Source organism: Blennius ocellaris (assembly GCF_963422515.1).
Source record: "Blennius ocellaris genome assembly, chromosome: 9".
Taxonomy (NCBI): Eukaryota; Metazoa; Chordata; class Actinopteri; order Blenniiformes; family Blenniidae; genus Blennius; species Blennius ocellaris.
The window spans coordinates 25539835-25554135 of record NC_137658.1 but is presented as its reverse complement, the minus strand read 5'-3'; the positions used below and the strand labels follow the sequence as shown (position 1 = coordinate 25554135).

The 14301-nt window shown below is 41.4% G+C and overlaps 1 protein-coding gene across 3 annotated transcripts in view; it reads right to left on the bottom strand.

Annotated features, from left to right (window-relative positions):
- Positions 1-8272, bottom strand: part of glra4a (glycine receptor, alpha 4a) — a 62955-nt gene extending 54683 nt beyond the window's left edge. For all 3 annotated transcript variants that reach the window (XM_080502149.1, XM_080502150.1, XM_080502151.1), the window contains exon 1: positions 7935-8272. In XM_080502149.1, coding sequence (XP_080358275.1) covers positions 7935-8002 — 68 coding nt within the window. In that variant the 5' untranslated portion in view covers positions 8003-8272. The remainder of the gene's footprint in view (positions 1-7934) is intronic.
- Positions 8273-14301: the final 6029 nt, after the last annotated feature.

The window sequence follows — 14301 nt, the reverse complement described above, 5'->3', positions numbered from 1 at the left end:
CCAGGTCTGTGTGGTCGCCTCTGTCTGAAGGTGATGTGTATAAACTGTATTGTTAACACAGCTGTGGTTCTGAGGACTGGAGCTCTGCTCGGCAGCCTGGAACGCTTGTTTTCAAATTATGATTGTCATGCATGTGTGGTGTCAATTATTGATTTGTTGATGTGTGTCAAAAGTAATTCAGAGCTTATTTTGCGCATGTTAATGTAGACTTGATTCCTTGTAGCCAGAAAAACACGTTAAGATTTAGACACGATTCAGTCACACAGGAGGTTTGGGGTTTAATTCCCAGTGGAGTTGCTTTTTTGTTATTTTCTTTGACGTTCATATGAAATCCAGACGGGATATTCATGCAATGTCCGGGAAATTTGTGCAAAAAACCTGGATTCGAGCTTCCATGAGGGCGTTTTCTGGAGGTATAGAGACAACATTGTAGTGTTTCAGACCAGTTTGTACTCAGCAGGGGGCTTATATATCCACATAAGGCAAGTAGGCATACAGGCTTGTAATAATGAAGGTGTTTGGAGTAAGACCCTGTCCTGAAGCAGGTGTCAGTGTCGTCCCCAAATGTTGCTGTCACTTGAAACGTCTCGTAAACGGGGCTCGAGCCCACATTTTTCAAAAAAGGTTAAAAACAAACTCAATCATAACCAAGGTAGGTTTTATTAGCGCAAGTAAGTCACATTGTACGCTGTACATTTATTAATTAGCATGAACTCTTCCTTGTACTTAATGCAATCAAAATGCACCCACGATATTTCATACTCATGCAGGCAAATGCACTAAACTGACAATATGTGTTTCTTCATGCATCCCGTTAGTAGAGCTGCTTCCACGTGTGTGTGGGTGTGAAGCTTCAGTACATCAAGCAATGTTAACGAGCGAAATACAAGGTGTTCATACCCTACTGGGAGGAAATTATTGTTCAGAGTTTTGTTCGAGAAAACGTTGGCACTTAGTGGAGATGACGGCTCGAAATGCCAACTCTGGACCAACTGAGCCTCAGTCACCAGCACGATGAAATGACTGATCTATATGCAACCCATTGTTTCTGGGTGAAGGTTGAAACTCAAAGATAATACAGTACATATGTCTCACCTGTTACAGTCATGTAATAAAGCTAATTTATAGTTTTGAAAACAGCCACCTCCAGTTTCAACACACTTCACCCCTTGAGCTCATCACCAACAGGGCCATTGAAGGAATTCCCCTAAACCTGGTGCTCAAAAGTTGCATTCATGAACAAAGTAAAGTGTGCTAAAGGAAAGGCATCATGTGGCGGAAGACACTCATGCCATTTCTGACTGACGAGACCCATGTGCTGCTCCTCTCAGTGTTTTACACCCTCTGATATTCCATCTTTAGGAAAGAAAATCCCACTGGGAGCAAAATTGAGATGCTGTGGTTATACAGCCTGATAACAGCTCCAGCTGCTGATTTGAGGCATAAATATGTACTTAGCGACGCTCATCACTATAATTTCCTCGTGAAAGTGTGTTTTCTGTCCTGGCACATGTCCAAAATCCATCCAATTAGAATGTAGAGAAAGAACTGTTTAGGGAACAGTGAAGTTGAAATAATGAGCTGACAGTTCTTATATTTTCTGAAATTAGTGCAAACAGGAAACGTTGGGATTGTTTTTCCTTTGATTCCCGTGTTTGACGTTTACTGTGACGAAAAGTGCAAAATGCTCAAATGATCTCAATGGTACCTCAATTATTTTGATTAAAACCACTTGTACATGTACTGTAAATATGAAGAGAAGAATGTGTCTAAAGTCAAATAAAACTTTCACACTGATTTACATCATATTTGCTCATCGACAAAGATGTCAATCACGTATTTTGTTGATTTCAGTATTTCTCTTACCGACCTAATTCCTGCATAAGAAGAGGAAGTTAGCGATCGAGGAAAGTTCACATCCTCTTCCGTTAAGGCATCACAGCTAAGATGGAAAGACAGTGTCCCTCCCCCAGAACCACACACACACACACACACACACACACACACACACACACACACACACACACACACACACACACACACACATCATAAGTGCCAGCTCCATCTGATGATAAGACTCCTCTGATATTTTCAGTTCTGACTCACGATCTCTCGCTGACCGGAGGCGAGGACGGCAGGGATCCTTGGTGCGATTCTCTGTCCTTCACTGTGCTGCAATCCACTACGCTTCATTGTCCATTTGCCGACGAACAGAAACGCACCAGATGACCAGAGGACGTTGACACGTGCCCAATGAGGCGGCGTTCGCATGCTGGAGGAGTGTCGCTGCTGGATTTTACAACATTCAGCATGTTTTCTGTTCAACATCCTGCTGTGAGCAGATGCAAGCTGCTCAACTTGAGCTCTTTTAATTAATGACATTTACACACCAGTTGTGAAAGTTTGCAAGTGAAGACTGACACTGTGATAACTCGGTTATGTTAATACATTTTTTGGATTTTTGTTTTCACAAAAAAGGCTTTATGATTATAGCTAAAACTCTGGAATAATTCTACTGATGTTGCTAATGAATACATAGAAAGAAATTAGATACTCAGACAAACTTTTCCTGCCCCAATTACCCAAAATGTTATCTTTATGGCAGCGAGTCATCTTAAAAAGTTGGGCCAAGCCCCTGTTCTCACTGCATACCTCTTCGTCTCTTTAGAAAATATATAGTATGAGTTTTTTTAGAGAGGAATTTTGTGCCAATCCAGACTCAAATAGAACTGCAGTACCTCAACTTCCATTTAAGCAAATCTTTTGTCGACTTCACAAAAGTTCTTTTTAAGACGTCTTAAAAATGTTTAAATTAAAACTTAAACACAGCACAACCTGGTATTTTAAATATTGTTGCTGACAATGCAGTGTGTATAGAACTGTTTGAAGCGTTTTAATAACAGTCTTTGACAAACACAACTGATGTAAAAGGTTTTTAAGTGTGAGGTGAGGTTTTGTGTAATATTCTGCATTCTGCATCCCAGCTGCTGCTGTACATATCTTATCCCAGAGATCCCATCTTATATTTGTAATCAAAAGCACGACCTGCAATCAGCTTCCAAAGTGCAACATTTTCAATAGTTTTCATCTCTTCTTGGATGAAGGAAAAGTACAACTTCTTTGAAATGCACAGTACTGCGACCTCAATCGAGACGTGAACACAAACGCTTACAGACGCAAAAACTGTAAACTGTTTTATTGTCAACCAGTGTGTAAATATACACAAATGTAATGTAATATATATATTAAAAAAATACTTCTGCCTCCAGTTGTGCTTGGAAATACATCATAGAACTTCAAAATATGAAATGCTGAGTTTGAAAAAAGAAAATTGCTGCTGTGTGACAAAGGGACCAAATGCACCAAACTGAAGTACAATAAGCACTTTGCTGCCTCATTAAAATCTCAGACAAAACTCCAAGTGGAACTTCAACAACACATGGAATCTCAGTGAAATTGTCAGGCGAGCTCGCGTTGCTGGCCGCAGCAGCAGTTGTTTTTCTTTTTAAGCAGACTTTATTAATTCCTCTTTTCCTCTCTGTCGGATGTGGTGGGCTTCCAGGGAGCTGGTGGGAGCGGAGGGTCCTGCTCAGGGAGCCACAGTAGTGACCCGTGTGAACCTGCAAACGCCCAGACCCAAGAGCACTTCTCTCACCTGAGGGCCACCACTGCCCATCTCAAGACTAAACAGATCACATCACTGGAGTCACAGCCCGGGACAGTAACCCAGCCATTTACCTGAAAAACTGAAATTAATACCAGAGGTTTGCATTTCCAGAAGAAAATGCATGTGTGAATGTTGAAGGCTGAATAAAGCTTATCCAACGCTTGGCCAATTCTGCTTCACCATGACAGGAAGAGCCGACATCGAAGGATTCTGACGCTCTCCTCTCAGGAAGAACTCTGAAAGTCAAAATGCAAATCAAACAATCTCCATTTTACTGTCCACATGCTCCCTTGTTTTATTCAGTATAATGGGGTTTTGGCTATTGGTTCACATGAAAACTGCCTTGGGAGTTACTGAAAATGACACTTTCTGAGATCAGTTTCCAGAGAGCAACATTTTCAAACTGAACCGCTCTCGCTGTAAACAGGGACAAATGAAACATCCCTGAAACACAAAGCAGCGTTCAGTCTAGCAAATAATGTCTCTGCTCATGTAGGAGTAGATAACAACTTTAACAATGGAGAATACCAGAGTATTGACTGGTATTGTGCCATAATAACCTCAAATTTTAACTTTTATGTTTTTCTTTCTTGAGGCGCAGAGTATACGTGATGGAAATTGTCTACATTTTCACAAAACCAAACAATTACTCCCGAAAGTTACGACAATCTCAACACAAAGCCAATTTTAAGGGTACATGTTGGTGCAAAATACAGTAAACGGTCCCAAAAACCTTCTGGAACTGTTTTAGCCGGCTAATTAGTCGCTAATAAAACCAGCCTGAAGCTCAGTGGAGATCAAACTTTTTCAATCGCAGCTCCTATAGAACAACCAGACAGGCACCTTTTTTTAATCTCTTTCTTCTGCTTATTTTCTTTATATATATATATATATCTGTAATGTATTTATTCTATTTGTCTTTTAAGGATATTATTGTGTTTTTTTACTTGGTGTACATCACTTTGGCTTTTAAAGTGCTTAGTAAATAAAGATTGAATTGGTTTCCAGTGAAGCTGCAGTGTCACCTGATGGTCCGGAGCTCATAAGTTTTTCATATTTACTCTCAGTCTTATATCCTGCAGCATTTTACCCCAGATACTCCAGATGGTCTAAAGAGATCATATATTGCGGAGGAAGGGTCTTCAATGTCTTCTCAACTGTGTGTTTTTCCACATACTGTTTTTATGGATTGAGGAATCTCTGCCTATTTCTTATTCTTGAGGAGTTAACTACTTCTTTATACCTAGTCATTTTCCAGATCTTTTGTTAATTAATTAAAAGGTTTCAAATTGCTCCTGCAGCTGCATTTTTAATACTTCTGACTTTTAGAGGTATTTGTGGCCCTATTCCAGGTTTTTGATGTGTTGATGCCATATGATATTAAATAATCAAACGTTAAACTTTCAGTATATCATATGTATTTCTTAGATTGTGATTACTGTATGTATGTATGTATGTGAGCTGCAATTCATTCCGTTGCATTTTAATTTCAAAACAGTTGACCAAACTGTGTTGAAATGGTAGTTTTTACTGTTTTCCCATCAGAGTTGTTGAATTGCTAGTTTGATTTGGACAAACTACCAAGCTCACATCTCTGTTGCTTAAAACAAAAAGGTCTGCAAAAGGTTAAAGCCAATGCATGAACGTGACAGAACAGGTGTTGGTAATAAAATCCTCAAGAGCGCTGCTCTGTTGGTGGAACCGATAGAACATGAGAGCTATGATAGTGAGTGAGCACGCACAACACTGGGACACTGAAACTGAAGCGGCTAAGTGGAATGTGGCCATCTTCCAGGGCAGCATTTGCAGCTGTTGGTGTCTAACTGTGACCATGACACACAAACAGCCTGGGACAAATGAGTATATTAACTTTCATTTGTTGTCCAATGGATTAACTAAAGTTTTAGAATCTGCTGCACCGACTGCTTATCCACACTCTTCCACTGAAGGCAGAGGCGCAACACATTACATAAAAAAACTAAAGATGGTGGTCCATTGATCCATAATCTATACTACAGATGACAGTGAAGGTAAGGTACAACCTGAACAAGGCACCACACACACAACCAACTATAGAGTCAATTAACCTCAAATCTATGATTTTTGGAAAGGTGGAGGAAATTGGATTCCTTGCAGAAAGGCCGTGCACAACCACAGCTTGCAGAACATGTAAACTCCACGCAGGAAGACCCCAGAGCCCTCGAACCACACATATCTCTGCTGTGACGTGAGCGTGCTAACCACTAACCACTTCTCAACTTCAGAATATTGTTGATGATATGGATATGAAATAACTTGTTTTGCCCTTTTTCTTGCAGCTTGGTTTGAAGTTTTGAATATGCAATTTCGAAAGAGATTGACAACAACAGGTTGAGCGCTGTTTTATCTACACTGGCTATGAAGTTATCAGTCCAGCCAGATAAACAATGCACTCCAATCAGATGCCCTTAGTAAACAAACCAAATGTGAACGCTGTAGAAAAGATGATTCAACATCTGTGCACACTGCAGAGGCGGGAGCTGATGCATAAATTACCATGAGTAATCTATCAACTTTAAGAATCCAATATATGTTGGATGCTCTTCTTTTTTTTTGTATTTTTGGGGGGAAAAAAACAAACAAAAACCCCTGACACTGCACAATGAAAATTTCTTGGAACCAAAGTAGATTCAGCAAATCTGAGACAAAATGTTCAAGTATTTTGACGTAGCAGTCAGGGATGCAATACACATACATATTGTGACAGATGCCCTCCCGTCACCCTTTCACACTCTGACATGAACTTTTTTTCTCTATTACATCTTCCTGTTTCTCATTTCCTCTTGTCAACAACCATGAGGTCGGAAACCCATCATATCCATCCACCTCATGCACATTTAAACATGGCATTTTTCCCCCATGTTTCTCACAACAACCCCCCCCCCCACACACACACACACACACACATCCCATCTCCTATCTGAACCATTTCTCTCCATCTACCCTTCTCCACTCAGCTAATGTCCCAGCTGCCTCCAGCAAAATGAATCACCCTCTCAATTTCTTGTTAGCGTCTCCCTCCATCCCAGGATGCTTCGTGCCCATTTTCATCTTCCATCATTGCCCCCCAATGTGACCACCACCCCATCAGATTCTGCCTGTCCTTTACACCTGCCCTCATCTTTTAATCCATTCTTTGCTCCACCCCGTCCTTCCATCCCACACACACCCTATTGGTGGCAGGAGAGCATATCATTTTTCAGAGGCGGTGCTGTCAGTTGACTGCTCTCCACGGTGCTCTGCTCTCCTCGCCCCTGGGTTCACCGACTCATGCCTCTGTTCCGCTCCAGGATTATGCAGATCTTAATTCCCTTCCGCTTACACCTGAAGGTGGCAGGGCATGAAATAAGGAAAAGTGTTCACTGCAAATAAAAGTTTTACCTCGAAGAGGGAGCTTGGTTGCTGGTACAAGGTCTGAGTGAGGGAAGAGGCAAAGATGTGGTGTGTTGTGAACCAAGGTAAGAATCAGACAGAAAAGCAAGGCATTATAATGGACTCACCAAACACACCATGCATATGGTTTCTCGTTTCTTTCTGATGAGGGTGACATCATATAGAATTCTCTTTTTCTTTGTAGATGCATCTGGGTACTGAGTAATGCCTCACACTTTGTGGCGGATGGAAGTTGCTGGAGTGCAATCACACCAGACTCCCAACACTTGTCTTCAAACTTCCCAAAAACAACAATAAAGGGGAAAAGCCAGCAGTCAACACCGCTGCGCAACAGACAGGGTCCGAGTGGTCAGACACCCAAAATAAACCTGGAGTCATTCTACAGTAATTAAGTTGCGTATACGCTCATTTCAACATTTCGTATCAGTCTGCAGTTTGAAAAACGGCAGTGCGATATCATGTTTGGAGAGTTGACGCCAGACCTGCTGCGCGCTGAGTGCGTGCGTAAAAGGCTGGATTCTTCGGAACGGCGCGCGCTGTGGCTCGCTCGCATCTCCGAGCCTGTACGTTACTGGTTACTTTGTTATACTATGTAAAATAAACACGTGGGACAAATTGTGACATTAATTAGTTTAACGCGGACTTCGCACCGGTAATTAAGCCTTTTACACACAAATGAGTTTTCATTCAAAAGAGCCCATAAAACGATTTAAGTTCAAAAAGTCGATTAAATGACACATGAGGTTTGATCCCCGACAGCCATCGACTCAAACGGTGAAAAAGTTCAGGTGAAACCACTGAAGGGGGAGGAAAGAAGTCGTGGAGAGAGCCTCACCTGATAAAGCCTCCTTGGAAAAAGCAGAAAGACAAAACATACAGAATCCGAATGACCTGTGGGAGCATCCTCTGGCTCAGAATCTCTCCTCACTCCCGCTGAATAACTTGCAGAAATAATTTCGGGAATCAGCAAATCCACCGAGCGGCTTGTGAGACAGGGCTGGAGGAGGAAGGCATCGTCTCTCTCAGTGATCCAAGCAGGTCTTTGGGGAAACTTCTCCCCCCTCCCACCAAGTCCAGAGGGCTGCACACATCCACACAGCGGGCTCTCTGCTCGGGCACCTGGACGCAAGGAAGGACGGACGGAGGGGTGGATGGACGGCTGTGCTCTGCTCTGTGTGCTGGTGTGGTCGTGCCTGTGTTAAAGGGGAGTGTCGGTTTGTCAGTGGATGTTTTCTTTTTTCTTTCTCCCCCTTCTCTCAATTTGACTCTGTGGTCTCACCTCCTTGCCTCTCTGTATTTCCCTCCCTCGCTCCCAAAATTTCAAAAGAGGCATAGATTTAAAGAAACAGTGGTTTTTGTTTTGATGGTCGACTCGTGCGTAATTAGCCTTAATTAGGTGGGGGGGGGGGGGGGGGGGGCGATCACGAGGATTGCAGGGCTGAACACACGCGGCTTCAAGACCAATCGGGAGTGAAAGTGTGTGTGTCCTTGTGCGCGTGCGTGTGTGAGATTCCGTTACAAAAATTGAGCAACAATGACTCCCAACAAGTGGATCCATATCGAACATTTACTGTATCGAACCTACTTGTGGCAACAAAGGAACCTTTGGGCTACAAAATGTTTCCAACTTTACACATTTAACATTAAACATTTCCTCCCTTCATCCATTGTGCTGCAACAAACTCCTGAGGCTGAGGCTCCATTGTTACAGTGGTTTTTCATCCCAGCTACATTTTTGAAATAAAATCAAAAGGTCACATAAAGCAGGTAGTGCAAATTAAAAATAGATAAATTGTGCAACAACAGACAACAACTACATCACCGGGTAAATATATACCAGTTATATTAAATATGTGATAATAAAAGCGTGAGTCAGATATAAATGCAACAAAGAATGAAGGTCAAAGGTTAAATATGTACCAGCAGGAGGCCAGGCAGGGATCAGCAGAGGTTTTGGCAAAACCGGTTTTTATATTGAGACGGTGGGGGTTGTTGTTGGAAGCTGCTGAAAGTGACTAAAAAGGTAACTTGTAATCTAACTTAGTTACGTTTGACAGGTAATTAGTAAAGTAACGAAGTTACTTTTTAAAGAAGTAACCAGTAATCATATTACTTTTTCAAGGTAACTGTGGCAACACAGCTTGTGTTCGTTAAATTCATGGTTATGACACGTAACATCAACACGTTGCAGAAAAGAGATGTTTGTCACGGTAAGATCTTCAGTAAATGTGCTTCTTAAAGCCGCGTTGTGACAGACTGTGGCAGCTGCAACTTGTTGTGTCTTTGGTGCATTTCAGATTTTGCCAATTCCCAAGCTTTATTCAATAACTGAGGAGACAATTTTTCAAACATCTTAGCACCGTCAGACATGTCAAACAAGCCCACAGCCAGTATATGAATGGGCTGCTCCTCCTCCATGGTAAAAATAAATCTCCTGGGTAACCATCAGGCTTGTGGTTTTTCAGGTTGTACATCAGTGTATACACACTTTCAGCATCCATTAGGGCCGCGGTATATCAGAGATCACAGGGCAGTAGCACAATGTGACACATCACTCACAGGGTTTCACTGTCAAATTGCCCCCCCCCCCCCCCCCCCCCCACACACACACACACACACACACAGACTGGATCTCACTCAGCTCATCCTGACTTTCCTACACAGACAGAGGTCTCAGTGTTTTCTCTTCTTTATGCCAGGAAACACTGATAATTAACCCTCACCTTTTCACAATTATTCAGTCCCCTTCTTCCTCTTCCATTGACGCATGAACATTAAATATGCATTCTGGGTTTCTCCATTCTGATGAAGGACTTAACATCACAAGTCACTTTGAATCTGATCGGCCAATTAAAATGGTTGTGATTCATGTCTTTATTATGCTGTTTCTATTTTTGAGTTTCAATATGACCTGTCTTCATTTAATAAAAATTAATAGGGAAACAGGAAAGAGCACTGAAAATGTGTAAAGTTCAACTTGGTGTTTTAAGTTTAACTCAAATACAAATAAAAGTACTGTATTATTAACAAAGCACTCCTGTTATACCACTCAACGTTTTCAATACATTTTAACTGCATTTGGTCCCATTGTCAAAAACATTGGATTCAATTTGACAGTTTAAAATATTTCAAAAACACATTTTTCAGACAAACGATAAAGTATGTCAGTGTTACATTTTTTGACTGGAGGCATAATGCATGGATTTTCTCAGTTTACAGAAGAAATGTGCAAAGATTTATATCAAATGTGCAGGTGTACTCAGTTGAGACATAAATTATATTATATAAAAACATATGGGTAGAATTTTGGAAGCATGCTTGAGATAATAGTAACACTTTGCCTAAAGTACCTAAAGATACTGAGATTTTTAGGAACATTCCTGAAGTGTGACGTGATACTACGTCTATCGCCAGGCCTTTCGTTTTATTGTCCACCAGCTGCTGAAACCAGAGAGCCCAGCTCAGGCTTGTACCAGGCATGTGGTAAAAAGTATAGGTTTCAAAATGGTAGAGTAAAAATGATAGCCAAGCTAAAATTAACATGCTGCTCTTCTGTATTACAGAGCAGGGGACCTTCGATGTGGCTGCTCACATCTGCAGCCAGACAGCCTGTTTCCTCCTCCAGTCCACTGTCACACATGACGCCCCCGACGATTTTGAAAAAGTTGCGTTTTCTGTGGCTCCAAGCTCAGTTGTTGTGAAAACTGGACCTAAGAGTGACGGCTGGCACGTAAGGTGCTTGATCTCCATAAGCAACAATTCCTTTTGACAAAACAAGGTGAGACGGGGAATTGAACCAGTCGTTGGGACTGGATGATAACCTGCACCTGAGCCACAGCTGTCCATTTAAAACGTTTAACTACATTAAGTTACAAATAAATCATGGTCCTTCCATTTTGAGGACTTGACTCAAAATATATTCATGCAAAGTCAAAAGAAGAATTGTGTAATAATCATACGGAAGCACAGTGATTCGCTGACAGTGTTGGTTAAGTGAGATGAATATGTGTTTATTTGCATTCATCAGTTTCCATTACAATATATTTTTCAAACCTGTTCTTTGCTCAATGTCTATATTCTGCTGTCACTCCACACAAGAATATTTAACTGTGCAGAATGAAATGAGGCTCGTAAGACTAAAATAAGCAGCTGACAGACAATTTGAAAACACTGAAAATGTCAGCCTTTAATTTTTTCCTCTTCCTTCTGTGGCCCTTCAATCGGCCCTGATCTCGGTCTTGTAGATTAATGAGGGAGGTTTGCCCACAGAAGGTCAGCTTCCCGACAGCTGTGGCGATCACTCCAGCCTTCCTCACCCGCACAACGAGAGGCAAAGTCTTTGTCGACCAGCTCTGCGTTAATATATCCATGAGCCACACTTGTGTTTTATTCATAGTCACAAAGCAAACTCGACCTCTCACACAGAAACCTAAAGAGACCAGGGGAGATTGGATCCGATATTTCCCCACATGGCATCACCTTCCAGGCTGTAAAAATGAAAGAAAATTGCTGTGACTGGGATTTAGTTTAGCGCTCAGGCACCAATGAGGTCAGAGTGTTGGGTGTGATTCCCTCCTTCTTTAAGTTGCCTTCGTGTTTTGCAGTTGTACCTCGTTTGCGGAGCTGCTTTTGCCCCTTTCCTGGCCGGCTGTGTGGGTTGTACCTCGCAGTGTTTTCAGCCCCTTTCTCACGGAGAAATGGCTGCTCAGCCTGGCACAAAATCCAAATCGTGTGTTCTCCCCTGAGGAGCAGACCTGTGGCTGGAGGAGCTCGTCTGTAACGCAACCTCTTCCTTATCCTCAGCAGCAGAGTAAATAACATTCTGCTTGGCTGTTGGTCTGCGCGAACACAAAAAGCTTTGTGCAGCGGTCCATGCTGTTTATGGCCTAAAGAGGTGATTATCCTCAAAATGTTTCGAGTAACTTACATGGAGAAGAGGGTACGGCGACACTGTGTCTGGTTTAATCTCTGCTTTCTGAATTCGATGGGACTTTAGCAACAACTCTCTGTGCTTTTATGCACTTTTAACACATAATTCTATTTCATCGTTGTCTGGGAAAACTCTAAAGAAATTATTTGTAAAAAATCTTGGGGTGGATCAGCTTGCTGGTGAGGCAAAGAGTACTGATGCAGCAAAAAGACAACGGGTACGTCCCAATTGTCCCTCCTATCTCCTTATCCATGGACTTTACCTTAACCCCTGGATGACGTCACAGAGTTAAGGAAAGGAGTTAGGAGGCTTCCTAAAGGAGTTAGTGAAAGGCGTTCATGTTGGTGTGGCACTTTCACTTAGTGACGTCATAATAATGCGACGGTGGTGCAAGTTAGTGACGTCTGCCATGGTGGGGGAAAGAACTACAAGTTTCAAAAAATGGACGACAAAAAGCTGATTTGGGTTTTAGATGATTTAAAGTTGTTCAATGCAGATTAGTGCTTTGGTAACTTACATGATCTGCTCCTTTTTCCGCCATTGTCATTTTCCGTAAACATTCGGATGATGGGTCCCTTTTAATGTTGTCACCGCAAGGAATTGTGGGACAACATGAGCTCGTCTCCTTTAATAAAGGGTGCATCAGTGGTTCCTAAGCTAAAGGAGGTTCTAAAGGAAGCAATAAGCCTCCTTTCCTTTGCTTGTTGAGAATTTGGACAGTCGTTATCATGACCGCCACACAAAACACTTCCAGGGTGAAGGAATTGTCGATAGATGAGGAGTTAGGAGGGACTAGTCAGACGTACCCAAGGGTTTGATTACAAGGCAGGATTTCTTGTGTTGAGTTTGCATGTTTGCAGCTGCGACACCAAGTCTAAATTGACCATACATTGGATTTATCCTGACTTTCATGGCATTTGACTCCAGCTAAATGTGACAGCGATTTGTATTGACTGGATTTTAATTAAATTAATTTATGGATTCGGTCTTGGGTGACAACTCCAAATGATCTTCAACATTTAATTAAAATCATATTCAGAAGTCACTTAAATTGCATTTTTCCCCCTCCTTTTTCTGTGCATGTCAGTATCTTTCAGCTCAGCTTTGTAGTTTGTTTTGGAAAATGTAGACTCAAGACTATTTGTTTTGTAGCTTTTCCAAAGTTTTCTTTGCCTGCTTTTCCAACATGACTCAGCCTTCATTGGATTTCAGTTCATTATTAATACGGACTGTGTAACTGCAGAAAAGATGTAGTAGCTGTCAAAAAAGGAGATAAATAAATAAATACAACTTTTGCAAGTCATACATACATGAGGAGATTTTCTTACTTCAGAATCAAGGCTGAGAAGGTGTGCCTTTTGATGTTTTGGGTGATTTTGTTTGAATTACTTTCCTCTATTTGTTGTTTTCTTTGCTTAATCTTTTGTTTTATTCTTATTAATGTTTATTGGGATTTTACTCTTGGTTGATACAGTGTTTGAAATTCTTTGGCCCACTATGAACACACATACAAATATGTTCTGATTCATTTTCTGCAGTAACAAACATAAAACCTGGTATTTTAAATGTGTTTTATATATCATGAGTGAGCAACATGAAGAGAACACGCACACACAAAAAGAAAAACACATTTTGATAAGATTTCCCAGAGATGCCAGAAAGGACCAAATCAAGAACTACCCACCATTCAATGAAGAGCGTGCTTGGTCATATCTAAACCCCTCATACATAAATATGGGCCTCAACCCATTTCCCAGTAATCCTTTTGGCTTCAGCCGTTTACTCAGTCATGTTTTGAAAACTTGATCTTAAACATTACTCAGAAAATCAGCTGATTATATGTAAAAATGTGTTTCACAGTGTCATGAATGTGGAGTGATAAAACTTTCATCATAGAAGTGTGTAGAGACGCTGGACTCCAGCCAGACATGAGCATCCGTCAGCTCAAAGCATCCATTCAGTTTTTACTGTTCAACGAAGAAGACGTCCAGTTCAATAGAAGGCTGAGAGGCTTCGACAGATGCCTGCATTAAAGTGAATGACAAGGCAATACAGAGTCAGTCAGCCACATTATTGAATGAATGCAATGTCAAAGTAGCTTTAACACAAAATGGACTATACATATATTCATACCAGGGGTACTGAAGGACTCTCACATGAATCCCCTGGTTCACTGCAGCAGCGTGACAATGCATTCAGGAGGAATGTCTCAACAAGGCGGTTAAAAAGAAATCCACTAAGTAACTAACGGACTGAAACATTTTTGAGTTTA